The sequence below is a fragment of the Anopheles maculipalpis genome, chromosome 2RL, assembly GCF_943734695.1.
Source record: "Anopheles maculipalpis chromosome 2RL, idAnoMacuDA_375_x, whole genome shotgun sequence".
In the NCBI taxonomy this organism is placed as follows: domain Eukaryota; kingdom Metazoa; phylum Arthropoda; class Insecta; order Diptera; family Culicidae; genus Anopheles; species Anopheles maculipalpis.
Genome location: NC_064871.1, coordinates 11,297,016 through 11,316,064, shown reverse-complemented (window position 1 = coordinate 11,316,064; position 19,049 = coordinate 11,297,016). Strand labels below are relative to the sequence as shown.

General features: G+C 42.0%; 4 protein-coding genes across 5 annotated transcripts in view; 2 read left to right on the top strand and 2 right to left on the bottom strand.

Moving 5' to 3' along the window:
- The window catches only part of LOC126558824 (pyridoxal phosphate homeostasis protein), a 445,790-nt gene that overhangs the window by 260,466 nt on the left and 166,275 nt on the right, over nt 1–19,049 (top strand). The window lies entirely within an intron of this gene.
- The window catches only part of LOC126559130 (uncharacterized), a 186,390-nt gene that overhangs the window by 151,066 nt on the left and 16,275 nt on the right, over nt 1–19,049 (top strand). The window lies entirely within an intron of this gene.
- LOC126559729 (serine/threonine-protein kinase greatwall) lies at nt 1,173–4,166 on the bottom strand. The gene is made up of 5 exons (XM_050215902.1): nt 3,975–4,166; nt 2,884–3,891; nt 2,661–2,818; nt 2,491–2,577; nt 1,173–2,243 (listed from the first exon to the last, which is right to left on the bottom strand). The coding sequence occupies exons 1-5, from the start codon at nt 4,164–4,166 to the stop codon at nt 1,229–1,231; spliced, it is 2,460 nt and encodes an 819-aa protein (XP_050071859.1). The 3' UTR covers nt 1,173–1,228.
- LOC126559097 (uncharacterized) lies at nt 6,002–12,677 on the bottom strand. Its single transcript, XM_050215205.1, has 3 exons — nt 12,503–12,677; nt 7,666–7,812; nt 6,002–6,321 (listed from the first exon to the last, which is right to left on the bottom strand). Exons 1-3 carry the CDS (start codon nt 12,648–12,650, stop codon nt 6,002–6,004), a joined length of 615 nt encoding a protein of 204 aa, XP_050071162.1. The 5' UTR covers nt 12,651–12,677.

The following is a 19,049-nucleotide window of genomic DNA, read 5'->3' as shown; positions in this document are numbered from 1 at the left end:
CAAATAAGTGCTATGTTTAAATATGCAATCGAGTGATGCTCAATTACGTTAGGATGTAGATGGGATTTTTTTACAACTGTATTTCAACCCCAATACCCAGATGCACGCGGTAACACCTGGTGGCAGAATATGTGATTGAATAAAATGAAGCACAGTCTTGTCTTGGCGCTAAGGGCGCTCCCGGGAGTGGGCTCTGCAGGGAGAAACGACACGTGCTGTTGATGATTTGAAAATTGTACCTTCGTGTGTTTCCATCCACAAACTTTTTCCAACTATCCCATCTCCCACTTCCCACCACTATCCCCTCCTCCTAAAAACACGGATTTACTTAGAATTGTCTTTTTATTTACATCCATTATGTTTGCTTTTTTTTAAATAGTAGCACTTACGAAATAGTAAAGAGAATCGTTTTTAAAAGCTAGTCTCATTTCCCGTAAAGTTACCTCTTTTTCTCGGACTCGTAAAGATTTTTGAACCTAGCCATGGCCAGATAAACAGCAAAATAATCCACCTGCCAATCTGTCTCTCTCACGTACCATTTAATAGAAACCGTCACGCATAACTTTCCAGTCTTATGGTGTGTTGCTGCTCTATCGATCTGATGTTTCATGCATCGTAGATGCGACTGCATCACTTTCCACTGGTTTGTTGGTACGATGAAGGGGACACCAATGTTTACTCAACAACGTCACAAGAATCACAACTCTCTGCTATCAAGATTGACCCATTTCTGCCATCTATATGCATCTTTCTAGTTCTCGACCAGTTTTCGGCCTAACACATGTTGCGCATCCTTGCTCCCGGCTCGAAAGTTCAGCAAACATTCATCACCATCTATCACTCTGAGTCCGTTCAAAAGTTTATTGTTTTGTCCTGTTCAAAATTTTTTTCGTTCTTTTCGCTTTCAATATCACACAAAATTTCGAATGCATCCCACCGGTTTGCTTACTTATTCAATAAATTAACACAAACGAAATCATTCACGAATGTCACAATTGAGCGGATCTTATAACAAAGCTACTAACTATTACAACTAGTTTAAATGGTGCTTATCTACCAGTCTAACCGTTCCGTAGTCTACAAAATGTATTCAAATTTCCAAACGACTTCGCATATCAGACGATTGTGCATTTGGGCGTGTGTTTTTTGCTTACCTACAAGCGTCCACATTCTTACGGCCAGTATCCAGCTGTGTTCCGCAGTTTTTTTTTGTCGGCTTCACATCTCGCTAAAAAGCATCCAAATTGAAGTTGGAAAGCTTCAGATGCTGCATCACGTTGCGTGCTTCAAAATAGCCAGTATCCTGCGGATCATCCGGGTTCGGTATGAACGGTGGTTCCATCAGACTTACGTGCTGCCAATCAATGCAACCAAAGAACGACATCCGTTGCATCTGTTCCGCCGCTGGCCGTTTCGTTTGGTCCATCTCGAGCAACTGCTCGACCGCTTCGACCGCTTCCACCGAGAGTGACTCTTCGCCCGTCGGCCACTCGATCAGTCGCCCGAGTATGTTTTCGAACACTTTCTGCGGTGTCTCGTCATTAAACGGTGGCACACCGGTCAGAAACTCGTACAGACAGACACCAAGCGCCCACCAATCGACTGCCGGTCCATGTCCCTGCTGTAGCAAAAGCTCCGGCGCCAGATAGTCGGGCGTACCGAGTATTCGCTCATCCGATCCTAACGGAGCGCGCCGTACCGATTTCGGTGTGCGGAACGGTGTTTTTACCGCTTTCGGTGTATTATCGATCGCTAGCCCAACGACATCAACACTCGTGGCCGTACTGTCGCACTCGACCGTTGCCGTATTATTGGTACAGATCGGTGACATGACCGATTCGTCCGGCATTTTGATGAAATGCGGTGGCAGTGCCTCACTGTACGCTTTTACCTTGTTGCGCGATTGATCGATCGAAGAGGGTAGCTGAAATCGGGTGCTTTTCAGCTTTCCCAACTGTCCACCACCTTCGCGGCGTAGTTTTTGGGAGGAAACGGGCGTAGAGAACATCACGTTCGCGATCAGCACGTTATCGCCTGTTTGCATCTCATCGTCGGAAAGAGATCGTACCTTTAGTACACCCTTGATCGGGGAAGCTGCTTTGCGTTTTTTGGGCGTACTTCGATGCATCTCACTGCAGATATCGAGCACGTCGATTTCCTGCGTTAGTCCCGTGCTGGCGCCCTCCACGTCCGATGCTAACGAGTCTACCCGATTCACCAAATGGCGTCCTCTTTTCACACCTCTGTAATCAAATGGCGCAAAAGTGGTTGGTTAGTAAAGATTTCGTTGAAATGGATTTTTGGTTTCATATGGAAACTTTGCAGTCATAAAATGGAATTATGCGGCTAGTTAAGGTAAATTTGCCACTCGATTGTTGAACTATTCAATCAGCTGAGCTATTTCTCCCTACCGTTAATTTAAAATTCCATTCAACTCGGCTGAGTGATTCCAAAATTCTGAAAAAAATCTAACATGCCAACGATTCTTACCTAAGAAAATCGGGCCTTTTAAATCCACGCATACCACCGTTCCGCACGGGAGAGTGGGAAATTTCCGTTATGTTGCTCATGCTGTAACTAAATAAAAAAGGACATAATTATTTAAATTATAATTATCTAATTAGAGCGATCAACTGAATAGATGAGGAACCCTGTCTTACCTTCTCGAAAAATCCGAACTAAAATCCTTATTGCTGTTGTTTGAATGATTTTCCACCTTTTCAATTGCGGACAGCTCGCACGGGATGTTGGAAATGTCACTCTTTCTGCTAGAAACTCCGGAATCTTCCGTATAATTTTGATGCAACTTTTTCGACACCTAAAGATAATCCGATCGATCAGTAAAAAGGATAATCAATGCTATTACCACCAGCTTTGACGTACCATTAAGCATTCGAACGGATCTTTCAACCTCGTTTTCTCCTCGCCACTGTTCGTGCTGTGCACGTTTTCTTTCTCCTGCGAGGGTTCTGAAGCCGGCTGCAAACTTAATCGAACTATCTTCACCGATTCACAGCTACCGCTCGAACTCGTTTTCCCCTCATCACTCGAATTACACGTGTAGTACGAGGACGAGTCGAACTTTTCCTCCACGATCGTAGCTTCCGACGGGATCGCCGCTTTTACCTCTTCGCATGAGCTTACATTCTGTTCCGCGGAAAAGAACGGACTTACGCCCGACATTTTACTATCGTTCTGTTGTCTCGACTGGCCAAACGAACTGTCCGACTCGTGGTCAGAAGATTCCTCCCGTATTCGTCGATTGGAACATGAAATGCTAGCAGCGACCGCATCCGCTACAATGCGCTTATCGTGCGAACCAAAAGACAGGTGAGAAGTAAGTGACAGCAGCTGGCCCGGTGTGCGTGCGTTCAAATTCGGGGAACAGTTAATCAGGTCCGATATTTCCAGATCTCTTCGCATTTCGATACGGCTCAATCCAAAATCGGTAAGCTTCACGTGCCCGGATGCAGCCACTAGCATATTATCCGGCTTAATGTCCCGATGCACGATACCGTGCCCGTGTAGGTACTGCAGGGCGAGACAGATTTCGGCCGCATAGAACCGGGCCGTAGGTTCGTCGAAAAACCCGTACATGGCCAGCAGCGACTTCAGATCGCCACCCACCATATACTCCATCACGAGGTACACGGAGGACAGTGTTTGCAGCGAATAGTACAGCGTCACACAGTACGGACTGCGCGACAGGGCCAGCGCGTTCCGTTCCGTTATCACCTGCGAGACCATGTTTTTGTTGATCATCTCCGTCTTTTGCATCACCTTGATGGCGTACAGTTTGTTTTGATCGCTTTTTTTATAACCTAGAAACACTTTCCCGAACGCACCGCGGCTTATTGGTTTCAGGATGCTAAAGTCCTTAATGGTGGGAAGCTACGAGAGAGGGAACAAAAATGACACGAGTCAGAGTCTATCCGACTGGTACGGTGTGGCAACCCCCGGAGTTTCTTCCCTACCTTAGGACTGGCTGTACCATTGGGGGCAGTAAAATTCTCCAGCGTACGAAATATAGAATCATCTTCGTTTTTGCTTGTGTTGCCGCTACCGCATTCTGCAAGCGCCAATGTTACTTTTTTCTTCGGCGTTGTATGATGCTCGCTCAGCATCGACTGCTGCTCTTTGCCAACCACCGAAACGGATTGTGCCATCTCGGACTGGCGTGCTAGATTTCACTTTACCAACCGTTAACACCACAAATACTGGACGCGCATTACGCGTTTGCAGCACACTTTGAATTTGATAACGCTTTATTTAGTTTCAGAACGTTTCGTTCGTTTTTCTTTGCTTTTTTCTCACGCAAGTCGTCGATTTAAATGGCCATGTGTCAAGCGACGGGGCGGGCTGGTTCATGTAAAGCGATTTGACAGTGCAAAAAGAACAGGAAGAAGATGAAGCTCAATGACAGCTGTGATCGGAAAGATTTCAAAAATCCGTTGACATTAATGTAGGTGGGAATTTACGAAGCATTTTGCACGGGAAACGATAATTTTGATTCTTTAAATAAATTTGAGGTAATAAATATAATTCAATGCGTTAACCTTACTTCCAAGTAAGGTAAAAAACACGAACAACAATGTCATCTGCATTTTCAGTTGTTTGAATAAAAAATTTAAATTTTTTGAGGTTGTTCAGCAAACCACATGCTGGGGAAACAATCGAGCATTTAAAATTGGGAAATCATTTCGTTTTACCGTAGTTTACCATTAGTAAAACACATCATGGTCTCGGATTCAATGCATCATTCATTGTTTAAATTTTACGCATTTTTCATTAACAATCTTTCATACGATGCTCTGTATAAAAAAGCTTGCATTTTTTCTGTTAAAATACGTGGCTTTAAGTAATAAAAAAAAATCATAAAAACATTTTCTCCGGACTCAAATATTGATGCGCAGCACTGTTAAAGAGTGAACAAATTGCACTTCTATGCGCGAAGCAGAGCTAAAAAGCATACGTAGATCAAAGAAATTTATTCACATAACATTACACTTTATATTCTATCGATTTCGCTCTTTTAATTTTGCTCCATAAATTTAGTAAACAAGATATGTATTTTTTTGTGCGCAAGCCACGGCTGATAACGATGATATCTCGATGTACACTTTTGCTTTGATCAGTATTGTACTGGTTACCCTATTCTTATTACCTATGTATTGCCCATCACCGAATCACACTATACTAATTTTAAAGCAGCGCATGGATAGAGCTTCTAAGCATATCTTTAGTTTTTTTGTTTTTGTTTTTTGGGAAAAATAAAGTAAGTCAAGCACTTTTACAATTCTAATCTCCCTAATCTTCGTACTATCAATATAAAAGACGCTTCTTTTCTGTATACATCAATGTGAACCCCTATGATTTATGGGCAATAGTATACTTTAAAAAAAATTCAAGAATACGATTATTATTTACATCTATGAAAATAAACCCTATAGTTTGATGAAAGGATTAAATCCTCTGCCGCTAGTAAGATTGAACTGCCTTGTCATAGTACATTTAAGATTTTTTTCTTTATACTTTATACTCAATCAGAAGTATGGAAATGGATAAAATCTGTAAAATGTAATTGCCTCTAAATATGATTTTTTGATTAAAAATTGTATACTATGATTTTGAAACGTTTTTCCGAAGGTAGTTTTGAACATGATAAGGCAAAAAGGTGCAAAAGTGCAAAGAATTTCGAAAATATATCATTACTTGCAATATTCTTGTGTTAGCGTTGGTTCTTACAACACTATCGATCGCTCTAGCCTATCTTCAATAATTTTTATTTCAGACATTATACTTCACTAGTAAGGCTTATCTGGTGCTGGTACAAGAAATTCGGATTTAACGTAAAGTGCTAGCTAATCTACCCTTCATATTCCCGACACACAGTCACACATTTGCTGTAAGCTATAATTTTGCTTAGACATTTTTTGTTGCCCATTTGCGCTGTTCGGTGCATTGTGCATTGTGACTTCAGCGATATCCGATACGATCCGTTTTAAAGCGCTGCGTTCCAGTGAGCGATAGGAAGGTTGGCAACGAATCTTCCCAACAGCAACATCATCAGCGGGATCACTGCGCCGGATGTGACGATCATGACCGTACCACTGCAGTGCCGTTCGTGTTTGTTTTCGAAAAATTCGGCCTCTTCATCGCACAAGCACACTTTATACGTGTTGTTGCCGTTGCTGTTTAGCATGCTGCTGGTGAGAAATGTTTTGCTTGTTACCAGCGTCGTTGTCGGTTTGGTCCCGTTCTCGATGGCGCACATCATGCCATAATCGCATTGAGCGGAATCACCACACAGATGGCGCAGTCCTGAGGATGAGACAGACATGGTGATGTAGATAGATGTAGAGGGTAGATAAGGATAAAATCTTAATTTTAAATTATTTGCAGTATCATTAAATTCTTAGTCTAGCATTCCGTAGTAAACAATGAAAAAACAATGACATTTTGCATACTTTTAGGCACTTTGAGCGGAAGACATGAGACATTTAATATCGTTCAGTGTCAGTGTCCTACTCCACTACTTAATACCATTAAGTAGTGGCGTAGGAATAGTTTTGAAAAAATAAGGAGCAAACAGAAACCACTCACTCCTTAAAAGGAGCTGAACCGTTCCCATAGGTTTTTTTTAAGTTGATAGAAAAGTATTGTAGAAATTTTTGGATTACACTTGATCTACTCAAAATTTATTGAAGTATGTTGTAACTTTATCAACTTAACAGTACGTCCAGATCTATCTTAAAGAAATTTTTCTTGTTTTGAGACAGCTATTGAAGTTCTAGGCCCTAGGATGGCCCAAACGAGGATTAACTGGGAAGACCCCTGGTTTCGATGTTCGGAGAATTTTTGAAGCGATCGATCTCAGGGACCTCAATGGATAAGCAATATTTTTTTCCGCTGGTCACAAGAACTTTCGAACGAAAAATGAAACTTTGACGAAAAGCAACTATGAAGCGATTTTTTCCTGTTCCACCAGGTTCATCATGCCTGCCATAACAATTCTTGAGCGTACAGTGACAAAAAGCTATCTACCATTGGCATAAAGGCCTACATTCGCAATATCTTTTTATTACGGATCGAGTCACGTCACGAAACTTGGTTCTATTTTGCACAACACACCACACAAATCATTTTCTACAAAGGTCATGCAACATGCAACACATCCTGCCATACACTGCCACTGCCATATGCAATCTCTTACTCCTCCCTTACGGAGTTCTGCCATAATTCTTGTAACAAGAGGTTACACGGACAGTGAAATGTGAAACAACACATATCTAACTGAATCAACCTCACAGCCTTTGCAGGCTTGGCTGCCAAAGGCTCCCTTGTGAGCTGGCCCGTGTAACACGACCCAAGAACGGAAGCTTTCGACAAATTTATTGCTCAAACGCAAGTCACCACTCCTGGCAGCCCCGGGAACGTCTACATTTTCACGCCTATCAGTTTTATAATAGCAGGAGAAATATCAACCTATTCGCTTCGCTGGTTCAGTCGGATCTGTTGCATGTTGCTTGGCTAAAACGTGGGGTTTTCTTTCCCGTACACTTACACACACTGTGTGTGTGCTTCAAGCAAACAATGATTGGTACATGCTATCAAAAATTGGCTCAAATTTCCGGATCCTACACTACACTGTTTGCACTAGCTTACCTTTATATTTTGCGGAACATAACCCATTCACTGGTGCCTTGAAATCACCGCACAGGCACCGCATACGATCATCGATCGGATCGAGTACGCAGCTTGTGTTTTGTATCGTACTACAGTCGCCATGATTTGTACAGCTTTTGGCTACCACTGTAATGGAGAAAGAGAAGACAAAGCAATACTTTAGTAAAATAGAGTTAGAGAAATGATGTTAGAGAAAAATTCACTGTTAAAAAATAAATTCGGAAAGAAGAGCATTGCTGAGCAAAGGATAATAATCACGCCGGAAGGGACGATTTACACAGCGCACCCGCAAGTTTTAATTCACCACGGCCAAATTGCCAAGTGCACCGAGTGTTACGTGCTTAGGTTCAATTACGATTCTGACTAAATCAAAAGTGAGCGCTGAAGAAGGCGAACTCAATGGTGGTGGAAGGATTTAGATTTTTTTTTTGCTGGTGCCTTTCTTTTGATAGTGCACTTTTCATTTTCTGCATTGTGTTCATGCGAGCTAGTCTTTGTTCTTGATTTTCAAGTGGTTGGTAAGATATTTTTTTGTGTTGCAGTTTTTTCTTCAATTTCAGCCGCCACCAAACTGCTGCTAGCACGCCGTGTTTGATGACAACCGATGATAAAGGTACTTTAGGTTTGAGAGGGGATTTTTTTTTTGTGAGTTCTCAACGGAGTCTTGCTGTTATTAGTGCTCCTACTACCAGTCGTAGTAGTACTACCTCTCGATGCCTATAATTCAGCGGGTTTTGCCCGTGTGATAGGCGACCTTAAATTATCCACCATTATGTGCAACAAGGTGAGTTCATGATCGAGTTTCATGCACAATTCTCTGGAGGTCGAGTGGTCTAGCTTTTCGAGTTTCTTATCAAAATTATAGAGAAGCCCGTCCGGGTTTTGCAACATGAGCCGTTAAAGGTCAAGAGCTACATTGATTCGGGTATAATTTTTGTTTAGACAAAAATCGTGTCTATGACTAATTTTAGATAGAAGTAAACGTTGTTGGTTGAATGTATGGTTTTTTTACTGTGCTGACTTTAATTGGCTGCTCTTCTAATTCAGCTTGAAAACACGACGTAATTGATGGTGATACGATAAATGATTTGATTTACGATGAATAGCCACAATTCATTAGACAGATTGCATTCCGCGACTGATTCACTGGCCAACGATACATTTGAATGCGATTCTTTCATCTGGATGAAATGTTTAAAGGAGCATCATAGCGTTGGTGCAATGTGCTTGTTATTAACAATCAATGCAATCTGTTCTCTATCATGATATGAGCTTTTAAAGATACATCAATCAGCACACAGAATAATGAATAGACCATGGAATTGTCTGTAACTGTCTGGAATATTATAATGTTGTAAATGCTCAATTGTTCCCTTTCGGATCGTTGCTGTGATCTTCTCTCTCTAGGCTTTACGTTAAAACTAATTAGAAATTTGATTTAATTATAATTTTGGATTAAACAAAACCTGCACCCCTAGAAGTATGCAATCTGTTATGTTCGTAATTAATCGATTATAACAAGCAATTTGTATTCTTCTTTTAGCTTATAGAAACTTTGTAAATAACTCGCAATTAGTACTTGAAGTTACCAATGAAATGCTTCAGAACTGTATTTGTTTAGTTCACCTTAAATCTTTTGAAATAAACCTTGAAGAATAATCCCTAAATCAAGGGTCGGCAAATTTTTAAGGCCTTTAAGGGACAAATTAAAAAGATGATCGAGAGTCGGGGGCCAGGAGAATGCATTTGCTTTTTTTCACTCAAATAAACCCTTTTTGAAATCCTAGTTAAGTAACAACGTGTTGAGATTATTCTATTTATGTAAAGCAATACAAAATACGATTATAAAATATGAAAGAGTACGACGATATAAAATGTCATACTTAAAGATGTTCTAAGTTTTGTAAACAAATAGTTTCTTCCCATATTTCAAAAGTGGGCAAATCCTTTCGAGAGATCGGGTCGTATTTGACCCGCGGCCCAGACTTTGCCGACCGCTGCCCTAAACATTCGGATTGCATACTATTAGGCTTCACCGGTCGAGGGCTAATAATCAATTACAATTCTTACAACACTTAACAAACTTTTACAATGACATATCGCACTGCTTAACACTCCCGTAATACGCTCATTTCCTTTCTCAATATTCATCCAGGAAATAGCATTTGTGTGTAACTAATCGGTAGTAAACCAGGGAGCGATCGAATCGCTTGTACCACCTGTACGCGAATCGTTTACATTACACGATCGACCATGTCGATAGTTTCAATTAGCTCGGTGCCACACTAAAGCGCGCTTTATCAAGATTTCGATAAACGTGCAATTAATTCGAACACCGGCAGAACGGCGCTAGTCCTACACCGTGCGATACACCAACAAAACGGGGCCACAGTCTGGCTCCTGTTGCCTGATTCGGTACGATTGTCAACGTTTGAGAGACCATAAATTTTCACCTTTAGTATAAACCTGCGACTATGCTTTGCCTCCATTCGCTTGGCGTCCAAAAGGAGAACAACTTTCTTGTTGAAATTCTGCCAATCTGTTGATCGGGTCTGGTCTGTTCCGGGAAAAAAAAGAAACGGTAGAGCATTGGGAATGTGTGCAAAAGGTAGAGCACAACTCACCGCTAGCTATTCCACACAAAACGAGTTGTTAATTTGTATTCAATTATTCGGTATTTATACGACACTAGCATTAGTTTCACTCCCTGTCCCTGGTGCCCGATTTCATTGCATACATTGAGGCGTGGAAGCGAAAACACGAAAACAGAAACAAAAACGATCGCCACGCAAAATGCTTCCTGCACTATCTCCCCATTTTGTGTTTTAATTTCGCTGTGCATTACTTATTCGTCCGGCTTATGTTTTTATCTGATCAACGAAATTAACTAGCCACTACCCAACTGAAATTTATTTGCCAAACCTCATTGGTATGGTAATGCGAACCGGTCCTGTCTACTCCTCTCGATCCCGTCTGCCATCATCGCTTACCATCATGGCGAGGACGACCGCAACCATTAACATGTTTTCAGCAAAGCAAAGGAATGCGCTGAAACGAATTCTTTCTTTCATTGTTACGAGTTCATCCCCCAGTCGCAAAAGGGGATCTACGCACGCACACCGCACGAACAAAAAACAACCGGGCCAAAGATCGCGCACGTGCACCAACTAATAACTACTGCCCATTACGATGGAATGACGACGGAAGCAGAACACACCTGAACCGTGGCTAGTCCACACGGTTCAATTTGCGTGCGCCCATTTTAGTGTTGAAGCAGCAAAAATGGGACGAACGAATCCGTAACGCATAATCTTGGTCGTTCGTTCTTTTTTTTTTTTTTGCTTCTCACTCCTGTTTAGAGTTTATGTTTTGCGTGTATTACACAGATGATTAGAGCTTTGATACGCTGCAATAGGAAATGGAAAAATTCCATTATCGATAGTTCACGCTCCGTTGATCGCGTATTCACATGTTGAATCTCGGAACTGATGCAAACAATCGTTGGTGTTATTTTGTAAAACAAAAGCACATTCGGCCTGTCCTTCTTATTTCCCGTTACAAAATGGTGACCTTTTCGTGAACACGGTGAATTGTCATAATTTGGCACGGTAGGATCATGATTTACCCACTCAACTATTACTTCGAGCAAAATTTCACCAAACACGCACTCGGTACACTAATTCGCTACGTGCGAATATTTGATAAAAAGGAAAAAAGAGATTATACGTGAGTCTGATTACTTAATTAAAATTGCAGAATACCGTGCAGCAGCTGAGAGTTGATAAGGCAGAAGCTTAATTAACTGTCAGAATTATGATGGAGAATTTTACCTCTTTTGGTCTGGTTTGAAGCTCAATGTTAGCTTGTTTAAATGTAATTAATATCTGATCAAGCAAAGTTAAAGCAAGACGTTATTTGTATTCGCGGGGCACGTGATCTACACAATTCCGTCACGTACTACAAAATTATTTATTAATTTAGATTGTTTGTTTATTTGTTTATTATTAAGTTCAATGCAACAAGCTCAATTAGACATTTCCTCCCTATTATTTTTTGACTTACTTTAAAATATTAGATTTTTCAAATTATATTTTAGTATTGCGACTTACCGCCGTTTTGTAACAAAATATTGGATACTGCTATTGTTTAGGTTTCAGTCAAAATAAATCTAAAATCAAGACAATGGTACACCCAAGACCTTCCAAAATTTTAATACCAAAGAAGATTAGGAAGAAAATCCTAGTTAACAGGATTATTACGCCTGAATGTATGCTATAAAACGTATTTTGATCCTTTCTTTGATTTTTAGACTTGTGGCCTTTTTAGAAGTATCTTAATAACTAGTAAAGGTTTACTAGTTATTGAGTTACTTTATTTTGTCAAAAAAAAAGCCTGTAATGCATTATGTCACTAATAAGTTAATACATAATAATAGCTACTAATGATCGTACTTATACTACTTCTTCTTCGGCATTAAAAGGACTCAAGAGATCTTAGCATGTTCTTTCTGGCTTGCTTTTCTTAAGTTTTCCTTGGCTAAGTTATAAGACGTAATTAAAGTGGGACAGTTATGGGGAGATCTGATACAAAGCTGCTCGACATACTACTGTACTCTCAAGTTAATATGCTTATGACTGCAAGCCTTTTAGCTCATTGTATACTAAGAAAAATATACATCGATTACATACATTCAGGCTCATAATACGTTAGGATTCATGTTTTTTCTCTAATGTCCACAAACGCATAAAACAATATTCGCTACCTTTCCACTGCAAAGCAATAAAATACGACCCTATTGACACAATCTATGCCTTACCCGGCGGTGGTGTTGGAGCTGCCTGTTGATTCGTGTTCGACTTCCCAAACGTGGTCAGGGCCGACGAGCTGACGCCGAACAGCACTATCAACACAGCGAACAGTGCACTTATGCTTCCGCAATGTGTCATTTGCTTGAGTGGACCCATGCTTGGTTTCTTCTACTTTCGCTAAACCACCACTCACCACGATACACCACTCCACCAACGGATCACCACTATACGGTACACCTTATTCCCAGGGATGCAGTACTATCTGCAGTGCAACCAACTTCACAACACTGCCACGCGTTCACTCGTCAATTTTGGTTGTGAACTGTTTGTTGAACTAATGAGTCGCTTACAAATGAGGCGCAAGTTGTTAAATCACCCACAGGTTAGTGATTAGGCCGGACGTGTAAAAGAAGTTACCAACTTTCGGTCAGCGTCAAGAGAATCACCTTCCACTGTAAGGTACGTAGCGGCTTGAAAATAAAAAAAGAGAACAAAACTTTGCACCGTCCCGTACACTAACGAGCCCTACACTTGGGGACTGCACAGCACTGATGTTCGACTAAGACAGCAATTCCCCACCGTACCTAGTTTTTGCGACCGAACCGTTACGAGTGCCGTGACGAAGTGAGCGTACATTCAAGGCGCCCAGTTCCACTAACCCTTGTTGGGAGTGTAAATCGGCGACTCGGAGGAGACTCCTGGTAGGCTCAAGGGGATGATGGTTTGCGTGTTTTGGCAACGACTTGGCCACGAACCCGCTCCTCCAAACTGTGCATGTGTGTGTGTTAAAAACAACAACAAAAAAGAGCCACGAGTGAGCAACTCGAAGGACGAATGCCGCCGAGGTTCTGATCGATGGAGGACCCCGAAGTGGTATCCCTTTCGCCCTCCAAGGGTTGTTGGTAAGACAGGTAAATATCTAGGATCCAGACCACCGTGGAACCCGTCTTACCAACACACAAATTCACACTAAGACGTGCTTCGTCTCGCACACTCGTATACACCTGCTTCGACAGCTTAAGCTGGGAGCGAGTAGGACCACCCAACGAAGCCAGCCGTAGCCGTGGAGCTCTTCTTGGTTGGTGTATTTATAGTAAACAAATACTCCGAACTCTCAGCAAACGCGTTGTACTGTAACAAATTTCAACGCTTCCCTCCGCGACGGTTGGTGCCCAGCATAATTATAAATATAATCTTGGCCTTCCTCATCGTGCTGAATCATCGTGCTCCCCTTAAGGTCTCAAGAAGTTGCTGGGGAGCACAAGGAACTTTTGTTTTCTTTTTTTAGGCCACCACACCAGTCAGGTATGGCAAGGGTTTAGCGTACGTGAGAATGCGTTCTGGTCTGGTATCCTCACGCCAGCCAGGTCCATACGTGAAAGGCAAGCGAGTATGATTCGTGTGCTTTTTTTTTGTCGTTGTGTGTAATAAAGTTAAAGGGTCATATCGCAGGAAGTTTTCTTCATAGAAAGCGCGTTTAAGGCACACACATTCACGTACAAAAAATGGGGAGGGAGGGCTCCATTTTGGAACAATAAAACTTTTAGTTTCATAGACTTTACTGGCTTCCTGGAACACGATTATGGTGGCACGAGTTCGTCCCATAGCTCTTTCTAATTCTCCTCTCCCATTATGCGTTGTTTGCACAAAGCACCGATTAGAGGGTGGCAAAAAAGGCGACAGGCATGTGTTACACCGGGAGCGGAAATGTTTCAAATTTGCAAATCAGAACCCAAAGGCCCAGAGTCACACAGGCTTCCTCGATCAATCACTGGCACGCTTGATAGACAGTCTCCGGTGTCCCAGAACAAAACCACCACCACCAAGATCATAGGGACCGGTTCGGGTGACATTTGCAACGGCAGCCAATGCCCGTCACGACCCTTACGATTTTTGGCCGGTGACCGGAAACCGTTACCAGCAGCAAACCAAGTCCTCCTAGCCACGGCACAAAGAACGAAGGTGGCTCACAGCGTTCGATAATGACGGACCTGGGAGTCGCTTTCCGTGTTACCGGGTGGCTCAAGTGAAAGATAAGTATGCTTTCACGAATGCTTTTGTGTGCCGCGTGTGGTTGTATATTTGCGTGTGTATGTGAGTATAGGTCATCACAACCTGTGGTAGTGTGAAGAAGCATATCTTATTAGATTTCAACATGCGAATGGTGCCTCCATCCAGCAGTCTGCATCAGAAACCAACCAAGCCCCTGCTTTATGTTCTGTTCAAATCTACCAGCCGTGTGGTGTGCTGCCGGTAGACAAATGGTCATACGCTCATACACAACTCGCGGGGTGTTCAGACCTTAAAGGTTAATCTTTAAGCCTTACCAGTTGAATGGAACATGGAAAAGCAGCAGCACAGCAGGAAACCGAACGCTAAAAAGATGAACTCCTGGACCTGTCGCGGATGGAGATTTATTCCAGCCGGTGGACGCACCTTCAGTAGTAGAATGGCTATTTCGGTACGAACATACATACATACACACACACACACCGTTTATGGACCCGATTTATGGACGTTTTACGAGGTACTAGACCTGCCGAACAGCCGAGCTATGATGATATTTTATGATCCTCGACTTCACTCACAGTTTGCGCACCTATTTTGCAATCGCTATCTTTCGATCGGAAGTCCATGAACTCTTTCCTTGTTTGAGCTGAGCTGTTGGTTTGTTTATTAGCACATTAAATGGTGTACACGGTCTGTTGAAGGTTGTAGTATGTTTTATTGTGGATACGAAATTCTTCTGCCACCTTTTTCTCTGGTATTCTTCTTCTCTTTATTCTTCATTTTTGTTTTTATTAAGTATTTTAATGGTTTCGTATAGTTTCGTACTTCTTAATTTCGTAATTTACCCATGAAAACAGCTCTTCGCTTGTCGTATTGAGATCTCACACGATAATTCAAAATTTGATGGATCGCTGTAAGGACATTGCATACAGTTAGGCGCAAATGGAAAATACTGCAACTAATTCTAAATTTCATGTGCCGGATTATTCCTTTCATTTCTTTCTAATGTATAAAAACAAAAGGTCAGTTTTATATTTAAGGATTAAAGACTTTTTGGTACCAAAAAACAAAGGCTGTTTATTTCCGTTGCTACGAATCGGCCTATGGAAAGCATTTGAACCTCGCCTCTTGCTACCGATCGGACAGTAAACTGCAACAATCGATGAACCGAAATCCATTTCATACCGCAATAAAATCGTCAATCGCGGTAAAGAAACATTGACACGAACGTGCTGAAAATTCTTCCACGCGCTTTGCATCGTTTAGTTTTTGGCCCCGTATCGGATAGGATGCACCCATAGCACCCGAAACCCCAGTGTGTTAGAGTATAAATATCAACAAAATCGACAAAACAAAAACCCTCCCGTCCTATTGCAAACGACATTTGTTTGCTTGCTATGAAACTGTTGAAACGGTAGGGCTGTCCGTTTTCCCGCTGGTGAGGGTAAAGTACTCGGTGATACAAATAAATCGAGCCCGTTCCGTCCGTCATGTCGCTAGATTGACAGTAGAAATAACTTATCCGGAACTTCGTTTGACGAGCGTAGCTCGAGCGCAAATCGATTGTTTATAGAACCGTGGCTTTGATCGCTACACTTCTGACCTTGGTGGTGGTGTAAGAAAGCTGTAAAAGCGATGATAAAGCCAGCCGATGATCCCCTCCTAACTGAATAATAAAAAATCCTCCTCGAAAAAGCGCACACCAAGCTCGCCATGGTGCAATTACTGCACCAAAATTTTAACTAAAATCCCGTTTTACTTACCCCGTTTGTGTGGTGTCTTTGTTCACATTCCTTTCAGTGCTAGTTTATCTAATTACACCATTTATCATAAACGTGATGGCACGCTCTGGTGGTAGTGTTCTTAAAACAAATTTGAAATTTTCTTTTCACAGCTGTCTGAATGTGTGGTTAGCACCACCAAAAAAAAACATACAAACACCCATAGTACACCACACAAATAATAAAAAATAAATGAAAATTCACCAGATAACGCACGTATCTGCAGCATACTTACCTTTGCCGGGTGGTTTTAATTGCCTTCGTTGACCGTGATTGGTGGACTGCTCACACGGAATCAAACACGCCAGGACAAACGGTGGTGAGATAGAGCGAGAGAACGAGAGAGAGAGGGACGGAAGGCAAAAGAGCAAAAGTGATAGAAAGGTCACGCTACATTCAAATTAAAATGGCTTCTTCGAGCGTATAGTACTCCCGACAAGCTGGTGATAATGAGCTCGTAGGGTTTATCCGCGGTTGATGGAGGCGCCTGGTTACCCACTGCAACAATAACACCACAATCAACCAGTGTTGACGTGAAGATGCTCCATTTGGTTGTGCTATGAAGTGCAACGAAATGTGGTGTCCTTTTTTTCCATTCAGTCAGGAGTTAAAGCTGGAAAAGAAAATTAATTCAAGAAAGCAAACTTCGAACAGGACAAACAATACCTGTTGGTGTGATGGACATTTGTGGTGAATATTTAATGCTCCCACATTTGCTTTGATTCATCGATGCTTGCGATCATTGATAGAACTTCCTTGACATTCAATCAATTCAATACGGTATCTGCATTGATTGGATTTTTCCTCTTGCACACGCCACACGCGGTGCATTATGAATGATTAATCCATCTGAACGATCCCGATTCCTGCTTAGTGCTTGCGAATCGATCAACCTACCCCTCCTATCGCTCATTCAAATCCTTGTTTCAACAAGCGTCAACCTTACCCTTTTGTGCCATGACATTTGTGGAAAACGGCCGGCTCCTGAGCCGGGTTACTGTAACTGTCTGTTTTAATTACATTCCTTCGCGACCCTGCCACTTTTCTTTTTCACCGACCAAACCTATCTCTCAGCCCTGTCGTCGAGTATTAACAAATTGCACTTTCACCAAACTCCATCGTGATTGACCCAATTTCACTGCAAACCTTTCGGCTTTAATCACGATACCACCACGCAAAACGGGAGCTAGCAGTATCCTTGTACTGTGCTGGGTTTAGTGCAAATGCTTCCGTGATATCCGACCCCGGTTGACCTATTTTTTTGTTGCCTCACCCGATTTTACTTCCCCAACCTGTGGGTGCGATTGCGCGATCAGAAACGCAAAATTGTGCCATTCGTGCAATGAGTATAATGCTTGCAAATTGTGCTTTCACCAGCCAAAGGATGGTAGTGGTAGCAAAACAATACCAATTACGCCATGCATCGCATCGCACGTGGGTTTGAAAAGCTTACTTAAAGTGTAATACTTACACTTTATAGTCTACACAAGCTCAAGCTCGATTGTTTATAATTTCTTGCTACGAACAAGAAAAAAAATCGACCCAAAGCATCCTTATTGCTTTCCTGTACCACAACTGCCCCACTAATGACATCATAAGCACTATATGATTGCCTTGGCTAACGTCCTGAATCTTGCAGGTCACGCACCGGCGAACGCGGAACTAGAATGAATGTTACCCCATGATGAAAAAAAATCGTCTATCTACCGTAAGGGGTGACCAAAACTCGCTAAGGGGAGCCAAATCGTTCGCGTTCCTTCACCTTGAACAGGCGGAAGTTTGCTGAGCGAAACTACCGACGGATCTACCCCGTGTGGATGAAGCGTACTTAATAACGTTAGCCTCCAACGGTTAGCCACATTAGTCTAGCAACGTCCACGAAAACGGTGACGTCAAACGGCTCATACCGGAAGTGTCTTGCTGCTGCTGCGTTGGCTTTTGGTGATACAAACAATGCCGAGGGGTACTCTTCGAGTATTCTTGTTGCTGTGGCACTAAAAAGCAGTGCTACTAATGGGTAAAGAAAGGTACAGTGATACAGCAAAACCAAAAAACGAAACGGATGGACGGAACAAATGAGGTCCTCGGTGGTGATATCTTGATGGGAAATTAGTGTAATTTACAAATGCAGGCTTCAGCTATTTTGGGAATTAGTTTAGCGAGTTTGGTTTCAGCTGTGCATGGAAAGGGTTTATGAGCTATTTCCTTCACCGTTATGGTTATGGCTGACTGTTGACATTTGAATTTGATGATGACTTGCTTGTCGGTTCGTTTCATGCTGATGGTGAGCTTTTGAAAGCTTTCTCGAGCAAAGCTTGCTGCTATAATATTGAGCAATTGAGGCATTGCTATTCTTTATTATAGTACGTAGATTTTGCTGGAGTTTAAAAGTTGCTCTTTTACGCTCATTTATTGATAAGAAAAAAAAATATTTATCTCAAGAAAAACTAATAGAAATAGCGTACCAAGGAATTGGGGAGATAGGAGCCCCAATTCCTTGGTGTCGTGAACGATATTGACATCATCGGACGGACATCAACGGTTCGTGTATGAGGCTTTTACTCATCTGAAACACGAGGTCAATAAGATTGGATAGAGGAGTAATATGACGAAAACAAAATATCTATTCGCCGGATCTCTGACCGTGATAAAGACCGACTCAAAAGCTAAGTATCAGTTAAAAATGACGATCTTGATGTGGTACAGGAGTTCTACCACCTTGTTACGATCGTAACTTCAAACAACAAAACGCTCCACAAACTCC

Coding starts and splice junctions, on each gene's coding strand:
- LOC126559729 (XM_050215902.1), bottom strand. CDS start 4,166: ATGGCACAATCCGTTTCGGTGGTTGGCAAAGAGCAGCAGTCGATGCTG. Junction 3,892..3,974: donor ATGGTACAGCCAGTCCTAAG/GTAGGGAAGAAA, acceptor CCTCTCTCGTAG/CTTCCCACCATTAAGGACTT. Junction 2,244..2,490: donor AAAAGGCCCGATTTTCTTAG/GTAAGAATCGTT, acceptor ATTTGATTACAG/AGGTGTGAAAAGAGGACGCC.
- LOC126559097 (XM_050215205.1), bottom strand. CDS start 12,650: ATGGGTCCACTCAAGCAAATGACACATTGCGGAAGCATAAGTGCACTG. Junction 7,813..12,502: donor AGCTCCAACACCACCGCCGG/GTAAGGCATAGA, acceptor TCTCCATTACAG/TGGTAGCCAAAAGCTGTACA. Junction 6,322..7,665: donor ATGTTCCGCAAAATATAAAG/GTAAGCTAGTGC, acceptor TCTCATCCTCAG/GACTGCGCCATCTGTGTGGT.